The 20,565-nt window shown below is 38.3% G+C and overlaps 2 protein-coding genes across 6 annotated transcripts in view; one reads left to right on the top strand and one right to left on the bottom strand.

The window, feature by feature from the left end:
• Nucleotides 1–10,027, top strand: part of EIF2AK2 (eukaryotic translation initiation factor 2 alpha kinase 2) — a 32,432-nt gene extending 22,405 nt beyond the window's left edge. For 3 of the 4 annotated variants that reach the window (XM_081796928.1, XM_006737451.3, XM_081796931.1), the window contains 4 exons: nucleotides 2,098–2,226; nucleotides 7,672–7,773; nucleotides 8,666–8,719; nucleotides 8,796–10,027. In XM_081796928.1, the coding sequence (XP_081653054.1) occupies nucleotides 2,098–2,226; nucleotides 7,672–7,773; nucleotides 8,666–8,719; nucleotides 8,796–8,918 (408 nt within the window). In that variant the 3' untranslated portion in view covers nucleotides 8,919–10,027. The remainder of the gene's footprint in view (nucleotides 1–2,097; nucleotides 2,227–7,671; nucleotides 7,774–8,665; nucleotides 8,720–8,795) is intronic. The other variant, XM_081796930.1, reaches the window with a different exon arrangement.
• Nucleotides 9,845–20,565, bottom strand: part of GPATCH11 (G-patch domain containing 11) — a 13,896-nt gene continuing 3,175 nt past the window's right edge. For both annotated transcript variants that reach the window (XM_031032551.2, XM_006737449.3), the window contains exons 2-9: nucleotides 19,905–19,976; nucleotides 19,142–19,368; nucleotides 18,286–18,327; nucleotides 17,304–17,424; nucleotides 17,046–17,136; nucleotides 16,066–16,182; nucleotides 15,232–15,313; nucleotides 9,845–14,366 (exon numbers count right to left, since the gene is read on the bottom strand). In XM_031032551.2, coding sequence (XP_030888411.1) covers nucleotides 14,311–14,366; nucleotides 15,232–15,313; nucleotides 16,066–16,182; nucleotides 17,046–17,136; nucleotides 17,304–17,424; nucleotides 18,286–18,327; nucleotides 19,142–19,368; nucleotides 19,905–19,963 — 795 coding nt within the window. In that variant the 5' untranslated portion in view covers nucleotides 19,964–19,976 and the 3' untranslated portion in view covers nucleotides 9,845–14,310. The remainder of the gene's footprint in view (nucleotides 14,367–15,231; nucleotides 15,314–16,065; nucleotides 16,183–17,045; nucleotides 17,137–17,303; nucleotides 17,425–18,285; nucleotides 18,328–19,141; nucleotides 19,369–19,904; nucleotides 19,977–20,565) is intronic.

A 20,565-nucleotide genomic window follows, 5' to 3' on the forward strand; every position in this document is an offset into this window, starting at 1 on the left:
TCTCCCAGCCTAAAGAAGATGCCAGCGAAGGCGTGCACCTTTTTCTGTGATGCTTCACATGATACCAGCTGTAGGTGCTTTTTGCCAGAGAATGGTCTTTACCCCAGAAGTCCCTACTGTATAAAGTCTACCAGCATTTACCACGTTCTGTCAGAATCTGCAGAATTAGACCATCAAATCATTACATCATACATCTGAAACTTATATGTTAATTATACGTTAGTAATAAAGAAAGATACTACAGCAAAATGGAGAGAAAAAAAAAACTAGACGAAGATACTGGTGAGGGACATAGAGGTTTCTAGAATAAAAGCTTTGGAGGTTCTTTCCCTCTGTAGGCCCAGGCTCTTCGGTCAGCCTCGGTCTGCGGATTCAGTCCTTTCTTCCTGTACCTCCTGTATAAAGTTTGCACTTTTTTTTTTTTTTGGCCTTATTATACCATAACTGATTAGACAAAATGTGACCTTATTGTTTTTCTTTTTCTTTTTTTTTTAAGATTGTATTTTATTTATTTATTTGAGAGAGAGAGCGAGAGGGAGCACCAGCAGGGAGGAGAGGGAAAAGCAGGCTCCCTGCGGATGCGGGGCTCGATCCCAGGTCTCTGGGATCGTGACCTGAGCCGAAGGCAGATGCTTAACTAACCGAGCCACCCAGGCACCCGTATTTTTTCTTTTTGATGAACTATTAACAAATGATCTGCTCTTTTTACTGGACAGTCTCATCCAGCTTATATATTTAGAAGCATTGTAAATGCAACCTCAGGGTTGCTCAGAGTCAAGTTACAGACCACTGTGGGAGGAGCAGTTGCACTTGCAAAGCCAGCGTATTCCTACATGGTAACCTGAATACCGCATTGGGAGGTTTTTCTCTCTACACCCACCCCACATGCATCTGCAGGTTTCCGTCTTCATTATCAGCCGTAGATTCCAATCTAATTGTGAATGGTGCCAATCTAACTGCTAATTTCTGCACGAGCCTTTTTAGGCTGGCTTCTTGGAAGCTCCTCTTTCACCCTTCTTGGCTTTACGGTCTCTTCCCTGTCAGCTCCTTTGCTAGGCCCTCTCGTGAGTATTACTTGCCTCCCAGAGTCTGCATGTGTACATCAAGCCCAACATCATATTCAAAGTTGCCTTTTCAAGAATGACAGAATATGTTTTTTTAAATATTTTATTTCTGAGCAATGTCTACACCCAATGTGGGGCTCGAACTCACCACCCTGAGATCAAGGGTCTCACGCTCCACCAATTGAGCCAGCCAGACGCCCCAAGATTGGCAAGATACTAATCTCCTTATCAACAACCTTCCTGTTTTCATGGTCTTTAGAATGTTTGTCAATACCACCTACAAAATGGTGGAATAGAATGAACAACACTCCCCATTTGTCCCCCCCGCCGCCGCCGCTTTTTCGATATGCTTAGAGAATTAACGTACATGAACAGAAATACTTAAGTGCTAGTTATCAGCTTCCAGTTGATGTGGCCTGCCTTCAAGGACAGAGGGGGTGTGTTTGTTAAGAAGTTGTCAGGGGTCTGGAGAAATTGACATCAAGGAAGTCCCCAGGAGAAATTCTTCACATGATATCTTAACAGCTTTATTGAGAAGAGACTCATTCTGAGAATCTCAAACTTAGAGATCTGAAGGGCTTCTACTTCCACCCCCAACAGATCCTGGATTCATATTTGCAACATTTCTACCAAGTCGGTGTCCAGCCCCGCCTTGAATACTCCCTGAGATGGGAACTCTCAAATTCCCATTCTTTGGACCACACTATTAGTATATTAGGATATATTAAAGCAAGCCTTTGGTTGTTTCTATCCTCTAGTATTGTGCAGAGTGAATCCACCTTCCACTAAGCATATCTTCAGATATTTGAAGGCAGTTAGGCCCGAAGCCTTCTCTGCTGAGAGAGAAGTCCTTACTTCCTCAGCTGGTACTTTAAAGATCTGTGACTAAGTGTCCTGTTTTGGGCTACCCATGTAAGGGTAGATGCCTTATAAGGAAATATAAAAATAGCCCTTGTTAAATATGATTTGGATATGTGATAACAGTCTGTTGAATTGGTACTTATAAATATTGGATTTTTTTTTTTTTCTGTAGCCAGGTAACATATTTTTAGTAAATACAAAGCACATAAAGATTGGAGACTTTGGACTTGTGACATCCTTGAAAGAGTATGCAAATCGGACAAGTAATAAAGGAACTCTTCGGTACATGAGCCCAGAGCAGGTGAGGTCCCTTTCCTTTCTATGTATTTTCCACTTCTTTTGTATTTCTAATTATAGAGATAATAGACACCTCTTATAAAATTAAAACAACACAGAAGCATATAGAACAAAAAGGGAAAATTGCCTTTAACGTTCTTTTCTACTCTTCTCATGGAGTCTGTTGTTTATCCTTTTAGATAATTTTCTGTGTTTATATATATATATAAACATATATAAACACAAATATATATGTATATAGAGACTTTTTGCACGAAGATATAAGGACATGCTTTTACAAAGTTACTGTCATGTTATTTTGTGACTTAATTTTTTTCACTCAACAATGTATCCTAATCCTTCTATGTCAGCACCTGTGGATCTGACACATTCATTTTAGCAACTGTATTGTATGCTGACCTGTACCATCATTTATGTAACTCTTTCTTACTGATGGGTATTTATTTAGGCTGTTAGCAAGTTTTACGTTTCCCCCCTTATCTTTGACTCTAAAAACAAGTATTCCCATGATCATCTATGATAGGTTTCTTCAAGTGAAATTATTGAATAGAATGACAAGTGCATTTCAAACTTGGCCAATACTGTGACATTGTCATCCCCCAAAAAGTGATTCTACTATGCCTTCCTCCCAAAGTGTTGGAGAATGCTGCTTTCTCCTTCCCATTCCCAATCAGACTAGGGTGCTAGCAGACTGCAGTTTGGGCCACTGTGATGAAGGAGGAGTATCTTGCTGGTTCACTTTGCATTTTTCAGATTTTTAGGAAGGTAGACCATCTTTACATGTATTTACTTCACGATTTTTGTGCAGATTCTCTGTGTCCTTTCCTCATTTTTCTTAATTAGGTTATCTGTTCCTAATTTATTTGTAGGGAATATTTAAATATTTCAGTTACTGATTCTGTATCTGTTAACCATATTGCAGATTTGTTCTCCTTGATTGTTCCTTATTTCTTTGTTTATGATATATCATGGAAGCTTAAATTTTAAGTTGTCATGTTTTATCAGTATTTTCTTTATGGCTGCTGGGTTTCTCATTTTTATTTTGGAGGCCATTTCTCCCACAACATTACAAAAATATTTTGTGTTTTTACTTTAGTTGAGCTTAACTTGAATTAGTTTTTGTATACATCTGAGGAAGGGATATACCTTGATCTTCCTCATGTGGATATGCAGTTGCCCATCACCATGTATCAGATAGTTCATGATGTAAGCTTTTATTTTAAGGAAAATTCATAGAAACAAAAAGTAGAACAGAAGTTACTAGGGCCTGAGGGAGGAAGAATGGGAAATTGTTTAATGGTGCAGTTCTGTTTGGGATGATGAAAAAATTTTGGAAATAGATACCGGTAATGGTTGTGTGACATTGTGAAGGTACTTAAAGCCACTGAATTGCACACATGAAACGGTTAAAATGATAAATTTTATGTATATTTTACCATAATAAAAATGGTATTTGTAATCAAAACAGTATGGTGGTGGCACAAAAATAGACATGTAGATCAATGGAACAGAATAGAAAACCCAGATATGAACCCACAATTATATGGTCAATTAATCTTTGACAAAGCAAGAAAGAATATCCAATGGGGAAAAGACAGTTTCTTCAACAAATGGTATTGGAAAAATTGGACAGCCACATGCAAAAGAATGAAACTGGACCACTCCCTTACACCATACACAAAAATAAATTCAAAATGGATTAAAGGCCTAAATGTGAGACTTGAACCTATAAAAATCGTAAAAGAGAACATAGGCAGCAATCTCTTTGACATCAGCCGTAGCAATCTAGATGTGTCTCCTGAGGCAAGGGAAACAAAAACAAAAATAAACTCTTGGGACTACATCAAAATAAAAAAAAAGCTTCTGCACAGTGAAGGAAACAATCAACAAAACTAAAAGGCAGCCTACAGAATGGGAGAAGATATTTGCAAATGACATGTCCCATAAAGGGTTAGTATCCAAAATATATAAAGAACTTATAACACTCAACACCCAAAAAACAAATAATCCAATTTAAAAATGGGCGGGAGATATGAATAGATATTTTTCCAAAGAAGACATACAGATGACCAACAGAGACCTGAAAAGATGCTCAACATCACTTATCATCAGGGAAATGCAAATCAAAACTACAGTGAGATCTCACCTCACACCTGTCAGAATAGCTAAAATCAACACAAGAAACAACAAATGTTGGTGAGGATGTGAAGAAAGGGGAACCCTCTTGCACTGTTGGTGGGAATGTTAACTCTGGAAAACACTATAGGAGTTTCTCAAAAAGTTAAAAATAGAACTACCCTGTAATCCAGCAATCACACCGCTAGGTATTTACCCAAAGAATACAAAACTACTAATTCAAAGGGATACATGCATCCCGATGTTTATAGCAGCATTATCTTACAAATTATGGTAACAGCCCAGTGTCCATCGACTGATGAGTGGATAAAGAAGATGCGGGAGACACACACACACACACACACACGAATATTATTCAGCCATAAAAAAGAATGAAATCTTGCTATTTGCAATGATGTGGATAGAGCTAGAGAGAATTATGCTAAAGCGGAATAAGTCAGTCAGAGAAAGACAAATATCATGTGATTTCACTCATATGTGGAATTTAAGAAGCAAAACAAATGAGCAAAGGGGGAAAAAACAGAGGCAAACCAAGAAACAGACTCTTAACTATAGAGAACAAACTGATGGTCACCAGAGGGGAGGTTGGTGGGGGGATGGGTGAAATAGGTGATGGGGATCAAGGAGTGTACTTGTGATGAGCCCTGGGTGATGCGTGGAAGAGTTGAGTTACTATATTGTACACCTGAAGCTAATATTACACTGTATGTTAACTAACTGGAATTTAAATAAAAACCTAAAAGAAACGCTATTTTATCATACATGAAATTCCCACACACTCATGGATCTGTTTTTGGATGCTCTTCTGTCCAAATGACTTATTTTTATCTTTTTTCTTTAATATCATACTGTCTCAGTTATTATAGCATTATAATACTGGTTTTAGTATTTGGACAGCAGGACCTCCCACATCATTCTTCATTTTAAAAATGTTCTTAGTGTTCACATTCACTATTCCATTTGGAATAAACCATAGAATCAGCCTGTCATGGTCCATCACTGGTGTTGAGATTTTTGACAGCAACTGCATTAAATTGAAGGATTCAACTGAGGAGAATTGACATTTTTATATATCTGAGACTTCTGCTCCAGGAAATTGACAGGTTTCTCCCACTTATTCAAGTCCTCTCTCAAGTCAGCCTTGGCCAGGCAGTCTTACGGTAACCGGTGACTCCCAATCTCTTTGTGGCATACAAAACACCAAAGATTTATTTCTTGCCCACGTGATGTGTTGGCTGCGATCTGGCTGTGGTTTTGTTCCACGTTGTCTCCTTCATTCCAGAACGCAGACTGAAGGAAGCACCCTGTCTGGGTCATTGCTGTCCTCACAGCCGGCGGCGGTGGTAGAACCTTGTGATGACTTGTGTGGGCTCTGCCCAGGAGTGGCACACATCACTACCCATCATAGCCCTGCGTGAAGTGCATGGCCCAACCCAAGGGGTGGAGATGGCAGGTGTCGTCCTCTTACTGGGAGGCCAGAGCACAGCCGGGGGCAATGATAAACCTACCTTACGGCCATTTTTATATTCTTCAATGAAGTTTTAAAATATTTTTTTCTTCATGAAGACCACTTATATTTTTATTTTTTTTTGACCACTTCTATTTTTAAAGCATTTCCCTCAATACGTATAGTGTTTTGCTGTTAAAATGGGACTCCTTGTATCTAATTGGTTATTAATAAGTCTATTGATTTTAAAACATATTTATTTTTAATTGTGGTAAAATACATATAACATAAAATTTCCCGTGTTAGCCATTTTTAAGTGCACAGTTGAGTGGCATCACGTACTTTTACGTTGTTGTGCAATCATCTCCACCATCCCTCTCTAGAACTCTTTTCATCTTGCAAAACTGAAACTCTGCACCCATCGAATAGCTCTGCATTCCCCTCTCCCCCAGCCCTGGCAACCACCATCCTACTTTCTGTCTCTATGAATTTGTCCACTCTAGATATCTTGTTTGAGTAGAATCATACAGTATTTGTCTTTTTGTGACTAGCTTTATTCACCCAGCATAATATCCTCAATATCACCCATGTTGTAGCATGTGTCAGAATGTCCTTCCTTTTTAAGGCTTAACAATATTCCGTTGTATGGATAGACCACATCTATTCATCCATCAGTGGATTCGTGGGTTGCTCTACCTTTTGGCTCTTGTGAAAATTGCTGTTATGAACCTGGTTGTACAGCTATTGATTGTGAATGTTTGTCTTATATATAGATTCACTATTCTAGTAGCTTATATTTTTTGGTTGGCAGTTTATTGTCTATTTTTCATCTTTTTGATGTTTGAGAGTCTAGAATGGAGAGGAAATCCACCTGTTCCCTTTGGGGACCGTGTGGCACAAAGACATAATTTAAGTTTGTTGTGGAATGTGAAAGTGGGAGACAATAGGTGGCTAATGGCCCCCCTTTAACTCCCACTTTATTAAGTATCTCCTGCACCCTGTATTGCCACCCTAAAAATATTTTTTAAAAATTCATTCATCATTGTGCTTTTCATTTTCGTAGTGGTTTTTAAATTAAAAATCATTTTATTAGGGGATGATTTATACACCATAAAATGTACATACCTTAAATGTACATTTTTTTGACAAAGGCATATTCCTGTGAAACCCATAAGCTTATGAAAATGTAGAACATTATCCTCACCTGTGAGAATTCCCTCAGGCCCTTTCCAGTCCATCCCTCCTTCCCAGAGGCAATTAGTGCTCTGGTTTCTATCACCGCAGATTAGATTTCCCTGTCTTGAGCTTCATATGAATGGAATCATACTTTATGTACTTTCTTGTATTTGATTATTTCCCTCGAAGTAATGTCTATTGGAGAACTTCTAGTTGTTGCTTATGCCAACAGACTATTCCTTTTTGTTACCGAGTACTATTCCATTGCCTGAATAGGCCACAGTGTGCTTATTCATTCTCTTGCGGATGGACATTCAGATTGCTTCCAGTCAGAATATTAGAAATACATCTTCTATGAACATTTGCATGCAAGTCACTTGTGAGAAATATTTTAGCTATTTTACCTGCTGCATCTTACTTAACACCACAGTCAAACTCTGAGGTTGGAACTTTCGTTATCCCCGTTTTATGGTTGAGATTATTCTACCCTTGATGGTTCATTTACATGGGTGATGCAGCTATTTAGTGACAGATTGGAACCAGGGCAGTCAGACTCCACAGATGTTGCTAACAAACATGTCTTGTAACATGATAGAAGATATTTGGTCAAATAACTTTTTTTGGCTTCAGAAGAACATGGATATTTATATTGGGTGAGTAACGAATGTAAACATATCTTGGTCTCTTTAGATTTCTTCAGAAGAATATGGAAAAGAAGTGGATATCTTTGCTTTGGGGCTAATTCTCGCAGAACTTCTTTACATATGTCCCACTGTTTCAGAAACAATACAGGTAAATAATCTCTTGAATATATTCGTGTTGACTGAAAAGGAAATACAGATTTTATCTTTTCCATGTTTGGGCTTTTTGTTTAAGACCAAAACCTTTGGTCTTCTTTGAGAGGTATGTACAGCTCATAAAACTACAGCTGTTTCTTGAGTCAGTCAGTAAACTTTTATGGATTGCCTGCTTTGCATAAGACACTGTGCTAAGTGCTACAGGGTTATAAAAATGAATAAGCCTTGTTCTCAAGGAGCTTATATTCTAGAAAGGAAAATAAGAGAATGCCATACATGTTTTGGGAGAAGACATGAAGTTTTGTGGAAATGACTAGGACAGAGATCTTGCTAGCTAGAGGGATTTCGGTTTCATGGGGGTATTTAAGCTGAGCTTTGAAGGATTGGTTCGCTTCTAATGGTCCAAAATAGAAAGAAGGCAGATCCAGCCTTCAGACAGCAATGTGCAGAGTGTGGGAATAGCAGGCAGTGGCATTTTTATTGGAGTATATGTGACAAGGAAGCGATGGTTGATGGCACTGGAAAGACATGGTGGGGCTAGATGAAGGCAAGATGATGGACTTTCTTATGGAGGCAGTGGGTTGCCGCTAAAGACATTAGGCAACAGGACAGCTTGGTCTGAAGCTCAATAAAGGGAACTTGCCTGGAACCAACAGCCTTCTCTGTACAATGGGGTAATCAAAATACCTATCACATAAGATTCCAAAAAGGATGAAGGGAGATAATGCATATGATGCTCTTAACACTTCAGCATATCATGATGTTAAGGATGGGGCAAGGTGGGGAAGGGGAGTCCTGTGTGCTTCTTGGCTAAGAAACAAGTTTGGTTTTCCTCCCAAGTGAATAATTTCCTAGTGATTATATATATATATATGTTTTATTTTCAGATTTTTAAAGACCTAAGGGCTGACAAGTTCCCAGATATGTTTGATGCCAGAGAAGTAAGCACTTGAAAATAATCAGAATTTCATTTATTGCAATGTTCTATTTCTTAGTATTGACTCATTATCATTACAGAAATTTCTTCTGGAGAAATTATTGTCACAGGATCCCACAAAGCGACCTAATGCATCTGAAATACTGGAGACTTTGAAGGAGTGGAAGAATGTTGCAGTGAAAAAGGAACGAAGCACGTGGTAGAGCCCTTCTAAAAAAGTATCCTACTTTGGATATTCAATTTTTCTGTAACTGTCTAAAATCTTCTAGGGACTGCTGATGGTATTTACCTTCTATTTTAATTTTTCCCTTAATTTTTCACTACATTTTAGGAAGGTTTGAATCTTTTTTTTTTTAACTTCAGAAACATTCATACATTTGCCTAATTGTCCTGGCTCATCTCCTTATTATAAACATTGGGGGGGAATCTCTCAAATTTTTTATATCAATTAGTGAATCAATCAACTAATAATATTTATCAAGTGTTCACTCTTTCTAGGCCAAAAAATGTAAGATCTTTCCTTGTCTTAAATAGCTAACCAGCTTGTTAGAGAAATATGGTGTCCCTAAAAAGATAAGTGATATACAATCATTTTGGAAAACAATTTGGTCTGATCTGGTTAAGTTGAAGGTGTATATACCCTCAAAGCCATCAGTTCCATTCCCACTTGCATGCCTACAAGAATGTTCATAGAAACTCTGTTTACAATAGCCAAAAGAACAAAAAACAATGTCCGTCACAAGAAGAATGGATAAATAGTTTCTTTTTCATACATTGTAATACTGCATAGCAGTGAAAATGAATGAATGACATGCTAAATGCAGTAACATGATACATCTGGTAGGAACATAATGTTAAGGGAACATAGCTGGTTACAGAAAATATAGACAGAATGGTTCTCTTTACATAAAGTTCCAGAGAGAATGCTAAAGGAAAGAATTTTGTTTAGAAATGCAAACAAATGTGGTCAAACAATAAAAGGAAAGAAAGGAATAAAGAAATATTAAATCCCATAGTGGTTCTCTGAGGAGGGACAGAAGTGGTGTGACCCAGGGGGTGAACTGCAAAGATAACAATTCACCTTTTTTTCTTAAACTGGCTGTTGAGTTTACTACTGCTTACTGCCTAGTTATTCTTTTTTATCTTAAATACATCTTGATTTTGGCTTAGGTCATGATCTCATGGTGGTGGGATTGAGCCCCGCGTTGGGCTCTGCGTTCAGCGGGGAGCCTGCTTCTCTCCCTCTCCCTCTGCCCCAATCCCTGCTCTCTCTCTCAAATAAATAAGTAAAATCTTAAAAAAAAAAAAAAAAGAGAGGGAGAGAAAAGAATAGTGAAACTCTATGTACCCATCACCCAGTTTCAACAATGATCAGTATTCCATCCTTGTTGTATATACCCCCTTCTTCTTTAAAATTTTCTTTTACTGGAGTATTCTAAAGCAAATCTCAGGCATTATATCATTTCACTTGTAAATACTTAAAAACGTATCTCTGATATAAGATCTTTTGAATTTTAACAAAACCATGATAACATTGTCATTCAATAAAATTAATAAGATTTCCTTGATTGTCATCCAATAATCTTGTCTGTATTCCGTTTTCTTCACAAAAAAATATTTTTACTGGTTGTTTAAATCAGGATCCAACACTGTATGTAGCTGATGTCTCTTACTCTAACATTTACCCCTGTTTTCAGTTTTTCCTCTTGCCATTTATCTGAGGAAGGAACTGGATCACATATCCTGTAGAATTTCCTTCATTCAGGATCTGACTGGTAACATCCCCATGGTGTCTAGTCAGAACTAGAAACTTGATTTGATTCTGGTTCAGATTTTCTTCCCCAAGAATAATGCATCAGCAATGCTGTATACTTCCTTTGGCATCACTTTGGGAGGAATATGTTTGGTTTTTCCACTGTCGATGCTCTGAAGATTGATCGGTGGGCTCTGGGGCTGTCATGTCCTATCAGGTTTCCTACCCATCTTCCACCTAACAGTTTTGGCAACCATTGATGATTGTTTTTTTGGATCCATTATTTCATTAAGGGTTGCAAAATAGGGGTTTTCAGATCCTATCAAACCTCTTTGTCATCTGTGATTCTTCTATAAAGAACTTAAATGGGACAGATGGGATATTTATTTTTAAAATGAGTTGGTGCCCTGGCAAACTCCAAAGGTGACAAATGAGGTGTTTGTTTTTTGAGCAGAGGTGGGTGTGACCCAACCAGTTCTTTAAAACAGTGTGCTTAGAATGGGTTGGAGCGGGAGGAGACTATATTTAAAAGACCAGAATGCTGAGAGACTGTGCCGGCCTGGAAGAAATAGTGGGGTCAGAACCAAGAGGAGTTGGTAACTAATTGTGAGGATTAAGGAGAAGGTATGCAGCAGACATTACCTCCAGGTTTGTTTAAAGGCGTGTGGCTGGATTAGGATGCCATTACAGGAAATACAGGCCCCAATCACATTAACCCCCAAAGAGCCACTCATACTTGAGAGCTATTTTGTCTCACACTTTTATCTATTACACAATTTTTCATTAGAATTTAAGCCAATAGTGAGGCCACCGCATGTCTGTCCTCACGGTGAGGTGAACACTTAAGGGAGGTAAAACGTGAGCTCTCACGTGGAGACGCCGTGTTTGGGTTGCAGCCAGAATATTCAGGTGAAGATGTAGAGCAGACTGTAGGAAACAACACGATAGGGACACGATGGAAAGGATGGAATCGTACGCAGAATAATGTGTATGTTATCTGGAAGCAACCCCTGCAGCTCAACTTTGAATCTAGGGGATTGCCAAGAGAGATCATATAGAGGAAAGCAGGCTAAGGGACAAAATATGGCAGACAGTCCATTTAGATATTTACTCTTTATATTGAAATGTCCACCGAGTCCTAAATGTCTATGATTCTGTGATTCTGTTATCTGTGACTGTGGCCTATCCCAAGCCTTCATTTCCTCAGATGGAGGGACTATGGTTGATCGATGTACGGTGGCCTCACTATTGGTTTAAACTCTGACTAAAAACTGTATAATAGGTAAAACTGTGAGGCAAATATCTCTCAAATATGTGTGGCTCTTCAGGGGTTAATTCGAGACCTGTTATCAGTTTTCTATGCTGCGACAAATTACCACAAACTTGGAGGTTGAACACAACACACATTTATTCTCTTGCCAGACGTCTGAAATGAGTTTCACTGGGCTTAAGTCGAGGTGTTGGCAGGGCCATGCTCCTCTGGAGGCTCCCGCTTCATGACCCATGTTCACTGTTACTTGAATAAGCCCTCACCACACAGGTTGGCTGTGTTACTTGAATAAGGTTTTGCACTCAGTGGCTCTCTACTACGGTTTCTACCTAAAATTCCCTTCAAATTTTTTTAATAAAATTTTATTGAGATATAACTCACATACCATACAATTCACCCCTTTAAACTATACAGTTCAATGGTGTCAAGTATGTTCAGAGTTGTGCAGAAAACCCATACCCATTAGCACTCATTCCTCATCTTCCCCCAAAGACTAATCTACTACTAATTTACTTTCCATCTCTATAGATTCGCCCACTCTGGACATTTCATTTAAATGGAATCATACAATATGTGGTCTTTTTCACTTAGCATAGTGTTTTCAAGGTTCATCCATGTTGTGGCATGGATCAGTACTTCATTCCTTTATATTGCCAACTAATTATCAGTTATATGGATATGTCACATTTTATTTATCTATTCATCAGTTGATGGACATTTGGGTTGTTTCCACTTTCCTGATATTATGAACAATGCTACTATGAATATTCATGGACAAGTTTTATGTGGACGTGTTTTTGTTTCTCTTGCGTGAATACCTGGGAGTGGAAGGGCTGGGTCACATTGTAACCCTCATAACTGTGTATCCAGGTTACGTTCAGGACCAAATTCAGTGACTTCATAGTGTTCCATCATCCCCACTCAGAATGAAACTTCTCCCTAGTACTGCTGTTGTTTAGTACCTCAGTATTATGCTCACCAATTTGCCTTGGAGCTCAGTAATTCCTATGCGGCTCTCTCTGAATTTCTGGAAAGCAGGGACAGGCTCTCTCATTTTTTTATACCCCAAGGTGGTGAATGTACTGCCTTGCATAAAGCAGTAACTCCATAAGTACTTTTGAATTGGTGGGAAATGAAAGTATTAAGAATTTCATATGCTTGATCCTACAAAATGTGTCTAATACTAAATAATGTTCACTTTCAAATTTCAACAATTAAATGGCAAATAACACTTAAAATAAAGGTGTTTAAAGCAAACCAATTTCTATGTTAAAGTCTGTTTATTTTGCATTATAGAAGCTCTGGTATTTTGGATTTATATTAAAATGAAACACTTTAGAAATTACAGATAGGACTTTGAAAACTTAGCACAGTATAAACAAAAGTATATAACATGATGTGTTAAAATTTAAGTTTCAAATTTCACATAAATTTCACTGAAGCAAATTCAAATTCACTAAAGCAAATTTAAAAATTCTTTTTAATGTTTTGCTTCTGTTGGTTTTCATTATTGTCCTTGTGAAATCAATGAAGACTTACATTAATAAAAATAAATTTTTACTCATTGAAAGCCTGTATTTTTCATGTCGATGGATAAGAATGGAGGGATGTTTCCCACTCTCCAAGGGAGGCCTAGTTCTAGCCCTTGACCTGGAAATGCAGACCACAACTCTGGTAGAGTCACAGACTCCATCAAAGTTATTTGTATGTTCTCAGCCTAATTATGCGTGAACATATTAAAAATATTCTTGGCCACTAGGCAGGTGGGAGGTTTTCTCCACAGTCATTAACTGGAGGAAAAAAAGAAGTTGGTGCCTAACTCTGTTCCATCTAAATCAATCCACGTGGCTTTGGGAATGACTGCATGAATATCAGAATATTGGCTAAAAGGACAGGAAAGTATCTGACTGTAATTCCAAGGAAAGATGAACTTCTTTGTTTTAGCTATTAATTCAATTTTATTGTTTTTTAAGTGAAAAAGTAAATATTAAATAGTATTGTTCAATTGTATAATGGAGCGCAATTATACAATTGAGGAAGTCAGCATGTGTGGCCCAGCCCCTGGTGGGTTCTCTCAGCTTGAAAGCTGAATGGTCTCAGAATGCAAAGGTGGGCTCTATCCCTGGTGAGGCAGAGGTCTGTAGTTGCGTCTAGGCAGGGAGATATTTTAGGGAGCCTGACAGGAGAACAAGTCAACCTTGCTCTCTACTCCAGCTTCACTGATGATAAATAAAGCCGACACTTTGAGCTCTCTCTGACTCCCATGTCTTACTTCTCAGTTTGATCCAAAGTGAAGAGGGGAATAAGAGAGGTATCCTTAAGCCCCAGAAGCATCACAATCGAGTCTTGAATTGTAATTGCCCGTGTCTGTAACACTGGTGTTCTGAAATAGCATTCCGTTATTTTTCTGAAGTCTATGAACAACTATAAAGTACAAAGTATTTCCAAAGTTACAAAAAGAACACAACATATAAAAGGCCCTCTTTCTTTAGGCATAATGTGGGAATTCTAACTGTTCAATTGTCTATTTTTAGGAAACATTTCCCAAGTTTCTACTTTATTGAAAATAATCTTAGTCGTGATCTGCCGAAGTTGGTCCTGGGCAATTTGAAGAGAGGTCTTCTTTATCTGTGATTTATGTGAGGAAAATAAAAGATTAATATGACTTGTACAGTAAACTATTCCAGAAAATTATGTTAACATAACATGTGTTTCGTAGCTGTGTTTGCTACTTACTCAGCTAAACCAGGAAAAGATACAAGAACCAACAAGTCTTTACTGTCAAGTATAAAGTCCTTAAATTCAAGTTAACAAAGCCAACTTGGGCGAATGTATTACAGGGGAAAGTACTTGACTTTATAAGACATCTGGCCAGTTTTAAACCCATTTGGAGTGGATTTCAACATTCTGATTTTTATAGTTCAGGGATAATATCTACATAAAAACTAGTTCTAAAAATTTTAAATATTTTTCAAGTACTATAGCTGAAGAAAGAATCTTTAAAAATAAATCATGAAAACAAATCATCCCCAATTAACTCAAAAATTCTTCCTTTTTGAAATAGAAGACCGAAAAATTCCCTTCTGCACATTTAGTTTCTGAAAAGTTAAAAGCCTCAATTAATGGGGAGCCTGGGTGGCTCAGTCAGTTAAGCAGCTGCCTTTGGCTCAGGTCATGATCTCAGGGTCCTGGGACAGAGCCCCTTGTTGGGCTCCCTGCTCAGTGGGAGTTTGCTTCTCCCTCTCTCTCTGCACCGATCCCCCCAACCCCTACTCGTGCTCTCTCTCTCAAATAGATTTTTGAAAAAAGGCCTCAATTATTTCTATATTCACTATTGCTTTAAGACATTGGTCCCACATTACCATTTGGATGGAGTAAGAAATTACCATTGTCTATGGGAAATGTGACTTTCACACACACAAGAAAAATCAAAGTTAAAAATCAAAGAACATTTGTATTCAATATTTTTAAAAAGTGCGAAGTATCTTCTTACCTTCATAGGCTGTTCCACACCAAATACAATACAGATGCTCTTCTCTTAAATAACCAGTCAATATTTGTAATTTTTCCAGTACCTAGATGTAGGACATAGGCACATTAATAGTTCAAATTGAACAGAATCTTGGTTTTCTGATCTTTTGGATCCTGCCAAATTAGCCCAAAGCCATAAATCTGCTACTCTCTTAACCAGGTAGGAGAAGTATGAAGGGCAGAGTATATTAGAACATGTTCCAGTTTATCAGCCACCCTGATATTTTCACAAGTCTGCCAGACACAAAGAGACCACTTGTTAACATTTAGAAAATAGGTTTGGGCTGGCTCTATTTTAATCACCATCCTTTAAAGACCCCTTCTACTTTCAAAGAATCTTCTTCCCTGGTGGGATGAGAGTGAACACTGCCTCCTTTGTCCTTAAAGTTCTCAACAATGGTCTCCTAGTTAAGCAGAACATTGGTTTTTCAAATTGTAAATGGTTCCTACAAAATGCTCACGTACAAATAACCATAGAAATAGGATTCCTTTCTTGAATAATCTCCATTTCCTTTGAACTATGTTTTCTGGCTTTGTTTATGGGTGGAGGAGAGAGGTACTCCTATAGAATCACTCCGGAAATTTAACAGGCAACAAGGTAGAAATTGAAATAATTTACATTTGCAGCTCATCCGTCATCCAAACCAAAGCTGAGATGAGAGTGTAAACTGAAGCCAAAGGAAGAAATTATATACTTTTGGTAAAGTTATAATGTCGTGGTTCTCAAGAAGGGCTCGGAGTGTTAGTGGTGCCAGCGCTGAGATGCCCTGCTCAAGGAACTGGTGCCAAAACGTACACTTAAGTCTTCACTCTTATATTCATCTTCATCTGGCTCTTTTTCTTCCTCTTCCTCTTCCTCAGTCTCCTCTTCAAGCCCCAACCAGTACCATGCTTCCCTGGGAAACTGAATGTTCTGAAAATGGGAGAATTATTCCCAATTAAACACAAGTATGTTCGTGTCAACATGAATTCATATTCTTTCAATTCCGTATTTACTGAGTGCTGCCTCAAGAGTTAAGCACTGTGCTATATGAACCATGGGGATGAAGACCCAGTTGGAATACTGTCCCCAAGCTGCTGCCGGTCTAGGAAGGAAAAGACATGGGTATACGTAGCCTAATGGGTATAAAATAATACATATAAGGTAGAAATCTTAAGTGTCATGACACAGACACAAAATAAAATGCTATGAAAATACAGAAAAGTGGGAGATGGCTTCCAGCGATCTATTTACATATGAGGGAAATTTTACAAACGTTTTTGAGACTTAAAATGAAGTCATTTTATTTTGGTGGAAACATCAAAATAAAAAATAAAAGCAAAGTGAGATAAAAATAGAAAAAATAGGATTTTAAAAACCATTCACATCTGAAACAGATAGTAATCTACCATGGTTTTACTAATTAGGGACACAAAAAGTACTGAATATGGACTAAAAATAGGCTATTCTGGTTAATCAAATATTCCGGTGAACAGAATTTCCACACGCACCAGCTCTGAGTCATCGATACTCAAATAAGCAGAGAACAATTAAATATAAAAACATTATTTGACGCTTAGTGGGTAATTCAGACCACTCTGGTTCCTGCAGAGGACAAGTCATCGTGAGTACCAATCATCAAAGATCAGTAGTGCGCGTTAAATGAAAGCTTTACCAGGTAGCAGGCTAGATACACTGGGCTTGGAGTTCTCTTCTTTCTTTTTTTTTTCTAATTAGAGGGAAAATCACACCAGGTGCCAAAAGTGTTCCAAACTGAATACAGGTCAAAGGCTTGCCTTCTGAGTATCCAACTGCTGGCATGCTCGCTGGCTTCTCCTCAGGTCCCCTTCCAGCTTCACTTCATCATGCTTATGTTTAAATCGCAGTCTAAAAAAAAAATAAAATCAATCAATCGATCACAGTCTCATTGAAAGAAGACCACAGTCCACTAACAGTCTGTACTCTCTTTACCCATTTTATGTGCCCAACTCCCAGAAAACATACGACAGGAAAGACAAGATGAAACCCAACGTAGCGCAAGCACAAAGTGTTACCGAAATTGCTCTGCGGCTGTTTCTTCAGCTTGGTTTTTCATGTGAATCTTTCTCCTGTAGTTTTCTAGTTTTTCCTCTGCTTTCCGTTTCAGTAATGCCTCATGACCAAGGCCGCTTTTCCCTGTTCAAACAGCAAACTCTGCTGAGGGACCTGCTGGCTTCACACTTTTAAAACATGGCAACTGACATATTTGCATATGACACACAATTCTAATCTGAGAACAATCACTCAAAATCATTTGACATGAATGACAGGAGAAAACAGTAGGGATTTTTTTTTTTTTCTAAACCCAAACACACAATTTGATTTTTACAAGATCATTAGTCTGATCTCATATGATAGTCACGCTATATAAAATTTTTTAAATTGGGAAAACATTATCAACTGTCATACTTTCATATAAATATCATGAACAAATAAAATAGATATTTTTCTCCTTAATTCATCCAAAGTATTTAGAAAAACACTGAATGGATGAATCTGTCTTAGAAGACTTTTAGGACATTTCAAAGGACAAAAGTAGCTCTGCATTTTTAATGGTCACAGCATTTCTTCCCCATATTTTTATGATTTAAATTTTATTTTATACTCACTGAAATTTTTATTTTTAGTTTAAAAGATTTAGAAGTTTAAGAAATATCTTACTGGGACGCCTGGGTGGCTCAGATGGTTAAGCATCTGCCTTCGGCTCAGGTCAGGATCCCAGGATCCTGGGATCGAGCCCCACATCAGGCTCTGTGCTCAGCAGGGAGCCTGCTTCTCCCTCTGCCTGCCTGTCTGCCTACTTGTGATCTCTCTCTCTCTGTCAAATAAATAAATAAAATCTTAAAAAAAAAAAAAAGAAATATCTTACTGAGGGTTTCCTGTGATTAGAACTGTAATAGTGCTACCATAAGAAAAGTATTTAGTAAGCAAATGTATGTGTTAGATCTAAACATCAGTTCTTATTACTGGTAAATATACTCAAAAATAATTATATACCTGTTTTGACGTTGAGAGGAATTGGCTCAACAATACCATCTCCTAAGAAAAGAGGACAAAACACACAAACTACTTTAGAAATTCTTCTGCAAACTATAGGTGGGCATGGTATGCGACGTTACAATGTTCTATACATACCCTTCCAGCTTCAGTGTCACTTGAGACTGAAAACTGACTATACTCTATAATCAACTACCTCCCTTGCCATCAAATACCTGCTCCTCAGTAAGGCTGCCCCACAGGGCCCTCTGAAGGTAGGGTTTCCTGAAGTGAAAACACCGATACTCTATGTCCAAGAGGGCGGCAGCCTCCAGAGAAAGCAAAGCCTTGCTAGGTGAGGATCAAAGCCATTACAGTAAAGAAGAGAAGACAAGAAAGACAGCTTACTACAAACATAGGGCCTCTCCATCTTAATAAACAGTCTCACTTTCTAAAAGGGAAGCGAGAATTGAGCTTGTCCAACCAGATGCTCATTTAGGCAGCTGCCACAGGTACAGAGCGAGCAGGGCAGAGTGCTGCCATCCTCCTCGATGTCATTTCACTGTCTTTGGGCTGTTGCACTCCTCAACCCTTCTCTTGTCACCATTCTTAGCTGCCGCCTTCATTGTAAGTCTCGTCTATCCCAGATGTTAGCGCCTTCAAGGCTGAGCTGGGCTGATAAGTAGCTCTTGATGGCAAATGGTTGTCTAAAGTGGCATAGGAAGATGGAAGTTCCCTATATGGCTTGTTAGCATATAAGAGACTAGCTAAATTGTCTTAATTTCAGTGGAGATGGGTAAAGAGTTGTCTCTGGTACTCATCAATAGATCACCATTTGGTGGTTAGGAACACCTGCTTCTGTCCAGACGGAACTTACCACTCTTGCCAAGGGCCTGACCACTTTTATATCCCATCTTTTGGAGCAGAGCAAACCCTTTGTTTTCACAGCCTAGTGCATTCTTCAACCCAATGTCACGTCTTTCTTGTTCTTCTTCTTTTAAACTCTTCTGTCTATTTTTCAAATTAGCTTCCTGTTGCTTTTCTTCTTTTCGACGGGCTTCTCGGATCTGCCTCAGCATTGGCAATCCTGGTCTGATGTCTTGTCTGAAGAATAAGGGAAAAGGTGATTTTGGATGAGTACCTGAAGGTTTCTCATAACTTTGCTACTTACTCATTTGACACTGCTTAAAAGTTCACTACCTCTATGATCACCTTTGTTATTATTGATATTAGAACATAATCAGTGACCTCTGAGAATGGCTGCTCTAATAAAAATAATGAAGGCTGGTGCCAGATTGTAGGAAACTAAAGAAGTATAGAGTTGAAGAAAGTAATTTTACACTAATTTTTCTAGGAGGTTGGAAATAATAAAGAGCAAAGTTGAATACTAGCTAGAAAAGACAGTAAGAAAATAAAGCAGAAGAGAAATTTCCTTGAAAGAGGAGAATAACAAGAATCAAGGGCAGAAGTCAATGTTTAGTATTAAAAGGGAAATAAAGGCTCCTAGTATCTTTAATATGAAAATGTAGGTGATGTTTCCATAAAGCAATGAAACTAACCTTCCAACCCGCATTTAAAATCAATGTCATTGCTTAGGAGTCTCCTACATGCCATTACATGAGATGTACACATTTACTTACTGGACATTAATGAAGGAATCTGACATATAGTCCTCTTCTTCTGCCATGTTCAACTTCATATGGCAAAAGTTTCTACAAATCAAATAGGATAAAGTAACAATACCTATTATTTCAGTTTATAATGGAAATAGATCTGTCTCTGCAGCCCTCCCACACATTCAAGTGCCTCCCAGCATCTTTCTGTGTGAAGCTCCCCAACAACTCATTCTCTTCTACCCTAAGCCTCCTTCATCTCCTATTATTTTCAAATGAATGTTACTACAATCTGCCCATTCCTGACCTCTTACAAACCTCTGCCAAGCCTTCCTCTACAATACCCCTCATTTTTCCTATAGTTAAGGCATTTCTTTCTCACCTAAACCATTACAACAACTTCCTAACTGGTCTCATTGCAATTGGGCTCTCCTCTTCCAATCTGTCTCCTACACGCTCTCCAGAGTGTTGTTTTTTTAAGACTACTTTTTTTTTTTAAGCTTATTTATTTTTTTTAATCTCTACAAACGTGGGGCTCGAACTCACAACTCTGAGATCAAGAGTCGGGGGGGGGAATCGGAGGGGGAGACGAACCACGAGAGACGATGGACTCTGAAAAACAAACTGAGGGTTCTAGAGGGGCGGGGGGTGGGAGGATGGGTTAGCCTGGTGATGGGTATTAAAGAGG

Source organism: Leptonychotes weddellii, chromosome 10 (genome assembly GCF_054177405.1).
Source record: "Leptonychotes weddellii isolate Sample4059 chromosome 10, ASM5417740v2, whole genome shotgun sequence".
NCBI classification, from domain to species: Eukaryota; Metazoa; Chordata; class Mammalia; order Carnivora; family Phocidae; genus Leptonychotes; species Leptonychotes weddellii.